The following is a 10,685-nucleotide window of genomic DNA, read 5'->3' as shown; positions in this document are numbered from 1 at the left end:
CTGACCTGAAAAGTGTCAAATTGTATCATTTTCAGTTAGTGCGCACTAACTCCCAGTTAGTGCGCACTAACTCCCGTTAGTGCGCACTAACTCGAGTTAGTGCGCACTAATCGGAAAAAACGATTTTTAACGATTTTTTAACTAAAAAATCGTGCCTAAGACGATTTTCTTGCCCTGCCACACGATTTCTATCGTTAAGACGATATGGAAAACGATTCACATCCCTATTTGCTTTTATCCTACGTTCCTGTGACATTTAAGTGGATGCATTCTGTCTGGTTCCTCTTGATCTTCGTCTGTTTACCTTTCAAATAAAAAGTTACATTAAGCGAAAATAAGTGGGAGCCTCTTGCAGAGCGAGGGGTAAGGAGTCGGGGTGGGGGAGAGAGAGCTTTGTGACATTGCTGCAGTGGAGAGGAACCTCCTCTAGACCTGGCGGCTGCGGGAGGGGGCGCCGCCGGACACTGGTAGCAGGAGACGGGAGACTTTGGGTAAGGAAAAAAACAGAGATCCGAAATCTGCCGTGCAAAGGGTGGAAAAGAAAGAGAGGAGGAATCCGGGTGAGGATAGGGGAAAGCAAAGGGGGATGGGGTGGGAAATGCTGAGCGGTGGATGGAGAGAGGGGGAACACTGGGAAGAAGGATCGGAGACCGGGAGGGATGCTGGGCAGAAGGGAGCGAGAGAGAGAGAGAGAGAGATGGGGGATGTTGGATAGTGGGAGAGACAGAAATGGGACAAAAAGGAGGAAATAGGGGGAGGGTGGATACAGAGAAGTGGGGGAGAGGTAGAGAGAGAGCGGTGTGAGGCAGAGAGGGACGTGATCTCGCAGGGCAGAGGGATGAAGGTGGAATCCTATTAAAAGAGGAGAGAGAGAGAGAGGGGACACAGGGCAGGAAGGGAGAGAGGGGGGAGAATGTTAACCTTTGCGCTGTTTTGTTGACCTACAACCTTTCTAACTCGATCGGTTTGTTTCATTACTGTTTTTATTTTTTACTCTCATTTTTATGTTTGCACTTTTTAATTATGTATGTGATTTTACTTTGTAAACCGTTTAAAGCATATTATGTATGCACGGCATATAAGAAACTTTTAAATAAACAAAATGAATAAATAAAAGGTCAGCCAGTAACATTTGCAAGCTTGGCCTTCTTTGAAAGACGTAGGATATGGAGAGGACCTGCTAATGGAGGGAAGGGTCTGGGACAGGGATCAGAACTGGAGGACCCTTGATCCTTAGATGTAGGAGAAGTAGGGAGAGCAGGAGTTTGGGGGTCACTAAGCCCCTTCTGTCAGGGGGTGGGATGGGAATGTTATTTTGAGTTGCTGTCATCGTTCTTGTGTCGGGAGTGAGGGCGGGGGATGGGAGTTTGATGGGGGCGTCGTTTTGGCGCTAAACATAGCAACCTTGTAAACGGACGGCAGATAAAGACCCAAATGGTACATCCAGTCTGCCCAGCGAGTTGTTTAGGCTGGCACCAGTATACAAATGCTTGATCACAATAATAAAGAAAACGCAGTCCTTAGCAGGGAAGAACTGAGTGTGAGGGAGGGGAAGACATTGCCCCCTTGTTAACGGAAAGCAAAATCAATTGCTCCCCTTATTGAGGAGGGTGAGGGGGGAGCCTCAGCTCCAGCAGTAATCAATAAGGTAGTTGAGCTCCCTCCACGTTTTTCAGCCACAGGAGGAGCGGCACCGACGAGCTTGCTTGCGTGCGGAGCTGGACAGAAGAAGAACACGGGGGTGGGGGTGGGGGTAAGAGGCAGGGTAAGGTTCTACACCTCTCCTGATACTCCACATACCTCCCACCCCCCCTTCCCCTTCAAAAAGACACACAGGGTAGAAGGAGAAGAGAAGAGCAGAGACGCACAGGGGAGAGGGCAGAGAGAAGTGCACGGGAGAGAAAGGAGGGAGCAGGGCCGGCTTTAGGGGAGGGCAAGCAGGGTAACTGCTTGGGGGTCGAGCACCGCAAGGAGCCCCCTTGGTGGAGATGAGTGATGTCACAGAGCTTCAAGGCGCCCGGCGCTGGCTGAGCCCAGGGCTTCGTGTCAGCCCTGGCACTGTCCCCCTCATGTGCACCTGCACAGCGCCGCGTATCTCTAGAAGCGCCACAAAAATGATAGGTAGCAGCAGTAACACTAGCCCTGGAAGAAGGGAAAAAAGCAGAGATGCATGGAAGGAGCTGAGAAGAGAAAAGCAGAGACACAAAGGGGAGAGACATGCAAGGAAGGGGGAGCGAAGGGGAGAGACAAACAAAGATGGTGGAGAGGAGACAAAAGTCATAAAAAAGCAAAACGAAAAATGCCCTCAAAGGAGAATTCTAGCACAGGAACGTCCCAAGTCATCACCTTGCACAGGGCAGGGAAAAGGTGAGGGGAGGCAGGCATCTTGGAAAGAGACAGCCAGAGAGGGCACCTGGAGCAGGCAGCAGCAGAAACAGGAGGCTGGCAAGAGGAGAGGGCAGCAGTCAGGTCCCAAGGAGGCTCGGTGGTGGACGAAGATCTTCGGAAGGTGGGGAGGAATTCTCTTTCTTAACTTTTACAAATTAAGCACTGCTTATGAAGATTTCAGATCCTTTTTTTTTTTCTTGTACAGCTGGTGACTGCCGCCGATGACCAGTGATCCCCTCAGCAATTTCAGTGAGAAATTCCCCAGCCATGATCCTGGCCAGGCTGGGGGTCCTGCTGATGATACCCTTGCCCATCAGCCCAAGTGATGTCCCAGGATGCACCCTGAGAATTCAAGAGGAAGCGGGTTTTAGGCAGGATGGGGACATCCTGATTGGTGGTATATTCCCAATGACCGCTGACTGGAAAATGCCTGAATGGCCTTCAGTTGATCAGCCTGTCTTCTGCCAAACGTAAGACTCATTACTTCTTTATCACAGGCCCTCTTTATATGATGGTCAAATCCCCAGCATAAGACTGCCCTAGTGTTCGGACTGCTTTTTAATGTCTAATGGTCATCGAGGTCCCAATATCAATCTGCAAAGTGTTTTCGCCCCTCCTAATGTATCAACTGAATAGCAGAACAGGGACTTTTATTTGCTTCAGAGGACCCTCAGGAATCCAACCCAAAGACTCTATCATGACAAATAGCTGAAATAAGAACATAAGAACATAAGAAATTGCCATGCTAGGTCAGACCAAGGGTCCATCAAGTCCAGCGTCCTGTTTCGAACAGAGGCCAAACCAGGCCACAAGTACCCAAACACTAAGAAGATCCCATGTTACTGATGCCAGTAATAGCAGAGGCAATTCCCTAAGTCATACAAGCATTCCCGGACTCAAACTAATATATCTCATCCTCGCCAATTCCTTATCTCCAATTACACCATGATTGACCATCTCCATTATTGTTTACATGTTTGAATTAATAACCTGTCCTTTCTCTTCTTTCTCTGCCAAGTTCCAATCTCCCTGTTATATGTAACTGCATTTTCCGCACCACTGTTTTTAGTTTATGTTTTATGATGCACCCCTGTTCTATGTGAACCAGCATGATGGGACTGCGTTCCCGAATGCCGGTATATAAAAACCCAAAATAAAAAATAAAAAAGTCAACTTGATTAATAGCAGTTAATGGACTTCTCCAAGAACTTATCCAAACCTTTTTTAAACCCAGTTACACTAACTGCACTAACCACATCCTCTGGCAACAAATTCCAGAGCTTAATTGTGCATTGAGTGAAAAAGAATTTTCTCCGATTAGTTTTAAATGTGCTACTTGCTAACTTCATGGCGTGCCCCTTAGTCCTTCTATCATCTGAAATTGTAAATAACCGATTCACATCTACTCATTCAAGACCTCTCATGATTTTAAGCACCTATATCATATCCCCCCCCTCAGCCGTCACTTCATCAAGCTGAACAGCCCTAACCTCTTTAGTCTTTCCTCATAGGGGAGCTGTTCCATTCCCCTTTTCATTTTGGTCGCCCTTCTCTGAACCTTCTCCATCGCAATTATATCTTTTTTGAGATGAGGCGACCAGAATTGTACACAGTATTCAAGGTGTGGTCTCACCATGGAGCGATACAGAGGCATTATGACATTTTCTGTTTTATTAACCATTCCCTTCCTAATAATTCCTAACATTCTGTTTGCTTTTTTGACTGCTGCAGCACACTGAGCCGACGATTTTAAAGTATTATCCACTTTGATGCCTAGATCTTTTTCCTGGGTGGTAGCTCCTAATATGGAACCTAACCTCATGTAATTACAGCAAGGGTTATTTTTCTCTATATGCAACACCTTGCACTTGTCCACATTACATTTCATCTGCCATTTGGATGCTCAATCTTCCAGTCTTGCAAGGTCCTCCTGTAATGTATCACAGACTGCTTGTGATTTAACTACTCTGAATAATTTTGTATCATCTGCAAATTTGATAACCTCAAATATATAAGAACTTTTTGCTAGTGGAGCTTAGTTAATCACATCATCTTTCAGAAAACTAATCTTTTTCCATAACCCTTCTTTTCATTTGGGTTTCCTTCCAGGTTCAATGTTAACACCTATGGATGGGTTCAAGCCATGGTCTTCGCCATCAATGAGATTAACCAAGACCAAGCTTTCCTTCCCAACATCTCCTTGGGCTTCCTGATTTATGACAGCTGCTATTCCATAAGAAAAGCTTTAGAAGGCACGTCTCGGATTGTGAATGCGCAGAACAAGTCCATCCTGAACTACCAGTGCCAAAGACAGGCTCTATTGGCAGCTGTCATTGGTGAATCCCGATCTACCATCTCCATTTCCTTGGCCAGATTGCTAGGTCTTTACAGATACCCTCAGGTAAGAGTACATTTCCTAATCAGAATTATATCTTTTAGAGGAATATAATGTAACTACCATATATTGCAAAGAAGAACCACAAAATCTTTACAAGAGTTTTCAAGTTTTTAATGTTCAAGTCTAATGGACTCAATGGCTTAACAAAGCAGCCATTTTGAGATGTTTGGATAATGATGCCAATTTGGGTGTTATTTGAACTGAGTTTGTTCTCTGAGCTGAGTAACTGCTTCTGCTTTTCCAGGTCAGCTTCTTTTCCTCTAGTCCTCTCTTGAACGATAAGATCCAGTTTCCATCCTTTTTCCGCACCATCCCGAGTGATGACATTCAGGTCTATGGGCTTGCCCAGCTTGTGGCGCACTTTGACTGGATGTGGGTGGGGTTGATATCTAGTGAGGATGACTATGGGGAATTTGGGTCACAGCTGCTGAAAAAGGAGCTACAGGCAATTGGAGCATGCATTGCCTTTCATGAGACATTCCCACTGGAACCAGGGAGAGAGAAAATCTACCACATCACTGAGACAGTCAAAAGAACTTCTGCAAATGTCATCTTCATCTTTTCTTCTGGCCACAACGTGCTACCGGTGGTGGAAGATCTTGCCAAGCATCACATCACTGGGAAGGTATGGATTGCTACGGAGGGTTGGTCAACCTCCCCCATTATTTCCACCAAGGAACTTTCTAACACGTTAAGCGGCAGCATTGGTTTAACTGTCCACGAAGGTAACATACGTGGTTTCAGTGACTTCCTGCGCAACCTACGCCCTTCTTCTTCTCCCAGTGACATATTTATTAAGCCATTTTGGGAAGAGACCTTCAGGTGTCAGTGGCAAAATTATGAAAATCCTCCAACTCAAGCTCCTAGCAAATTCAACACCACCAGAGAACGGTGCACGGGGAGTGAAAAATTAGAAGAGTTTAATAGCCAAACTTCCATAGGGAATGACAATAGGATCAGTTACAATGTCTACAATGCAATTTATTCTGTGGCACATGCTTTACAGAGCATGAAATCCTGCGTGCCAGGGGAAGGACCCTTCACCAACAAGATATGTGCGGATATCCAGGATTTCAAACCATGGCAGGTAAGAAGCAAAATAAGATAATGTGCCACTAAAAGTGAGTGTTTCAAATAAATATCTTCTCTTTTTCTAAACATTGAGTGAAATCTTAAACAGCAATTTTCAAAGCCTCTTACTTGCGTTACTCAGGTCATGAGGCTAAAAGTGCATGCAGTGTCTCACAAAGCAAATCACAATGCACCTTATAGCCATATAGAGAGCTAGCCTTCCCTGGGGGTAGGTTTAGCTTGGCGGGAGGCAAAGGAGATGTGCAGATGGCATTTTCAGATCTACATGTATACTTTTCAAGTAAATCTATCCCCAATTTTGAAAGGGTAAATCCACTCGTACTTACCCTTTGAAAGCTGGTGCAAAGACTGTGAGTATAATGTAGTGGTCAAATTTGTAACAATGCAGGAGGATATAAAGTTGTCCCCTTAGATGGTAATTTTCAAAGGGATTTCTATGGATACAACAGGGTTTTATGTGCAGATGTGGTCTTGTAGAAACTTGCTCGCCTAATATGTGGAAATATGTATGCGCATACACCATGTTCGCATGTAAGTTTACCAAGACTGAACGGAGGTGTCCCCAGGGGTTGAGTTGGACTTATGCGAATATTCTGCAAAATTCCATCGAATGCATGTAAATTTTCATTAATAAGATTTTTACTAGCATTGTAGTGAGTTGAAGTTGTGTGGGGTAGTCTTGCTGGGATAATTTCTCAAAGTGGACTTATGTGCGTAAGACCGCTTTGAAAATTTTTGTAACTTATGCACACACTTGCTGACATTTTTTATGTGCAATGTTACAAAATTCCCCCATCCCCTCCTCTCTCTCGAACTTTCAAGTTTGACAATGGTCAAAAGGAGCAGATCTACTTGTTACCAGCAGAGAGACTCTTTTGTGTATTGTTCACTTTTCTCTTTACAAATCGTTGTAGTCTACTGAAGATGAAACCTGCACATTTATACTGAGGTCTTTAAAGAGCATGCCAGCAAGCAGGAATATTATCCAAATAAAGTTACACAGATAATTTTAACCAGATATTCAGCAGAACTTACCTGGATAAGATTTCCACTGATTGATAAAGTTATCCAGATAACTGTTGCACAGATATTGGTCAACCATATGTACCTGGCAGCGTGCCTTGGAAACATCCCCAGTGCCGCTTCTATTTACCCTGGTAAATTTTGCATGGGCAACAAATTGCCCAGACAAAATTTAGGCAGGGAATGGGGTGAACTCCAAAGGTTAGCTAGATAAATCCTTTGAATATCAAGCTCACTAAAATCCATTATTAATCTTTAAAAAATGTCTTCCAGCTCCTGCACTACATGAGGAAGGTGCACTTCAGGAACAAGCTGGGGGAAGAGATGTACTACGACAGCATCGGCAACCCTCCTGCCGTTTATGACATCATCAACTGGCAGCTGAAGCCTGATGGTGCCATCAGTTACGTCAAGGTGGGGAGCTTTGATTCCAGAGCACCCAAAGGGCAGGAGCTATCAATAAACATCAGCGCCATCTGGTGGAACAGACAACGTGCGGAGGTACCAGCTCATATAAAGAAATGGTGGGGTTGGTCTAATAACTGAGTAGCAAAGGCACGGTAGAGATTTGGGTTTAATTTGCAAGCCTGGATTCTGCTTCTTGATCCCGCTGGGGCTGGAGAATGCTGTGTAGGCAGCTTTCCCAACCCTTGAGAGGAAGAATCCCAAGCCTTCACTCAACATGTTGGGGACGGAGCCCAAGCCACCTCTAGTTTCACCAAGTGGCAAGGCCCAGGGTGCACACAGTGTCTGTGGACCTTGAGCAAGGACTGTTCCTACGATGGCTGGGGTAGAGGGAAGAGTTTTAAAAGGAAGGGGGTAAATTCTTGGATAGTTGTAAATGAAGGTTCATTGCACCAAAGCACCAGTAAAAGCTGATCTCAATTGAGCTAGGTGCACAAAGAAGCAGGAGAAAGCTGCTGGCCAAAAAGTAAAAGATTGAAAATAATTTATGCTTAAAAATACATTACTGCTGATTGTTAATTTCTGTCAATGTTGAAAATATTGCTTACTATGAGCCATTTCCCCCTCAGCATCAGGCTCTTACCAGCATATCAAAGACCTTGAAAAGAAAGGGTTGTTTACTTTATCTGAGGCACTAATAACCAACATACCGTGGGCTATTGCGATGCATTTTTAATTAGCAGTGAGTTCTTGGCCTCCCCCATAGTCTACGTCTCTTCTGATGGTCTATGAACTAGGTATGATCCCTGACTCTCATCTACACTCAAATCAATCCAGTCAAGGCTATAGAAGCCTCAGTGAGGACCATGTTTACCTGGAATCTCTAGGTGGGGCCAGTGCCTCTCATCTATCAGAGATCGTATAGTATGGCTTGTGCATGAAATCACAAAATATTAATGTGGACAGTGGAAACAAATCACAAATAAAAGCTTAAATCAATTTTTATTCCATGATGCCGTGGAAGCTCAGGATCCCATTATGCTTATGATACAATGACTTGATGAACTACATTTGAAATATTGAGTTACAATTCCAAAAGACCTTTCCTCTTTCCCTTTTCAGATCCCACGCTCTGTGTGCAGTGAGAGCTGCCCCCTTGGTTACCGAAAGGCAGTTCAGAAAGGACAGCCCCTCTGTTGCTTTGACTGCCTCCTGTGTGCCGAAGGGGAGATTTCCAACATGACAGGTACAGTATGGAATGGGGAGTGGGGGCATAAATGATGTGAAAATTGAAAGAATTCATGCTAAATAATTAAGTATAAGGTTATAACAAGTGCAGGAGGATGAAGGTACCGGTAAATGATTGGCGTGATATCCTCAAAGTAATGTAAAAGATTCTAGAACATAAACATTTTAGATCAGAGCTTTTCTAGACTTGTGAACTAATTCTGTAAGTCAAGAAATCAACTCTCATGCAATCAAGAATTATAATGTATTTTACCCCTTTCAATATGGAGAATTATTTGTTACCACATGGAAGTTTTCCTTCCACAAGATAAATTCATTATCAAAGTAGTTCAGAGATTTTGTTTAGTTTCTGTAATAAATTTTATTCCTCTTCTAGATTCCACAATTTGTTGGCCTTGTCCAGTTGACCATTGGCCCAACTGGAGCAGAAGTGAATGTGCTCCAAAGAAAATAGAATTCCTCACCTATCGAGAACTCCTAGGAGGTGCTCTTGCCGCTGTTGCCTGTTTCTTCTCCATTTCTACGGCTGCTGTATTGCACATCTTCATCAAATACCATGATACACCCATTGCCAAAGCCAATAACCGGGAGCTCTCTTTCCTTCTCCTAGGAGCTCTACTGATGAGTTTTCTTTGTTCTCTGCTCTTCATTGGAGAACCTTGGCCAACAACCTGCTTGATACGCCAATCTGCCTTTGGTGTCATCTTCGTCCTTTGTGTCTCTTGTGTGTTGGCTAAGACCATCATGGTGGTCATCGCCTTCAATGCCACTAAACCCAACAGTAACTTGAGAGGTTGGCTAGGACCCCAGGTGCCCATTGTGATAGTTTCTGCTTCCACACTTGTTCAGATCCTCATCTGTGCCTCCTGGCTGCTGCTATGCCCTCCCTTCCCAGAGAAGAACATGAAACTGATCATTGACACTATCGTATGGCAATGCAATGAATGTTCAGATGTTGCTTTCTGGTGCATGCTGGGATACATGGGGTGCTTGGCATGTGTCAGCTTTGTGGTGGCCTTCCTTGCGCGCAAGTTGCCCGACAGCTTCAATGAGGCCAAATGGATCACGTTTAGCATGCTCGTGTTCCTGAGTATCTGGTTCTCCTTCATCCCCAGCTATCTGAGCACCAAAGGGAAGTACACGGTCGCTGTGGAAGTCTTTGGGATCATCTCATCTAGTGCAGGGATTCTCATTTGTATTTTTTTCCCCAAGTGTTACATCATGGTACTGAGACCTGAAATGAACACCAGGGAACAGCTCTTAGGAAAGGGACCAAGAAAAGGAAAGTAAATGACATTTAGAAAATACTGTGAAATTCTCTGTTGAAAATATGGTCAATTGTATTTTTTGAGTAATCATGTTTATAATGAAATTAGTAACTGACCTTTCAAGTAGGTTCTAAGCTGGGCCACAATTTGGTCTATTCAAGGCTTACTGGGTTGAGTGCTTCTGTGAGCTATTTTCCTTACTGAATAATAACTCATTCCTGTGAGCATTTTTATAAGTAAATTACCTGTGGGTTGGAAAAAGAATTACAGAGGCAATCAGAGGAAGGGAGGGAGGGAGAAAGTGAGAGATGAAAGAACTCAGGAGAGATGGAAAGTGAGAGGGGGTGAGAATAAGCATGAAGGAAACCTACTAAAGTTGGAAGAACAGCTTGACCTCTAATGGCATGAATTGCTTCCAGCCCCATGATGGTAGGTTATAGGACTCCCCGTATTCATTCCAATAGAACTATTCAGTGCGCAGATGCGGCTTAGTAAACAGAAATGAGAAGTTATGTTACATCACTTGGAAATCACTAATAAACCCTCTGGGATCTTTGAAATAATTGTATCTGCTTCATTCAATGAATTTGGCTTTGTTGTCCTATATCAAGAAATTCTTTAAGTTCTGATTGCTGCACCTTCCTTCTCTCTACATATATAAATATATATGTGGGGCAGCTTGTTGTCCACGTATTCGTTTTGGATGTTCCCACTGGTACCATCAATTCAATTTCAATTTATTAAAACTTATTTTCCGCACTTATCACAAGAACTATTTCAAGACGGATTACAGTGCTGACATTCATAACAAATATATTAGACTATGACGATCATTACACAACTAGCATTTCTTATCTACTGTT

The 10,685-nt window shown here is 43.9% G+C and overlaps 1 protein-coding gene across 1 annotated transcript; it reads left to right on the top strand.

The window, feature by feature from the left end:
* The first annotated feature begins 2,655 nt into the window (after nt 1-2,655).
* Nucleotides 2,656-9,844, top strand: LOC115077455 (extracellular calcium-sensing receptor-like). The gene is made up of 6 exons (XM_029579746.1): nt 2,656-2,858; nt 4,498-4,789; nt 5,031-5,873; nt 7,175-7,402; nt 8,429-8,552; nt 8,931-9,844. The coding sequence occupies exons 1-6, from the start codon at nt 2,656-2,658 to the stop codon at nt 9,842-9,844; spliced, it is 2,604 nt and encodes an 867-aa protein (XP_029435606.1).
* The last annotated feature ends 841 nt before the right edge of the window (nt 9,845-10,685 follow it).

The sequence above is a fragment of the Rhinatrema bivittatum genome, chromosome 16, assembly GCF_901001135.1.
Source record: "Rhinatrema bivittatum chromosome 16, aRhiBiv1.1, whole genome shotgun sequence".
Lineage (NCBI taxonomy): Eukaryota > Metazoa > Chordata > Amphibia > Gymnophiona > Rhinatrematidae > Rhinatrema > Rhinatrema bivittatum.
The sequence above is the reverse complement of the archived record's forward strand: the minus strand, read 5'-3'. Positions and strand labels throughout refer to the sequence as shown.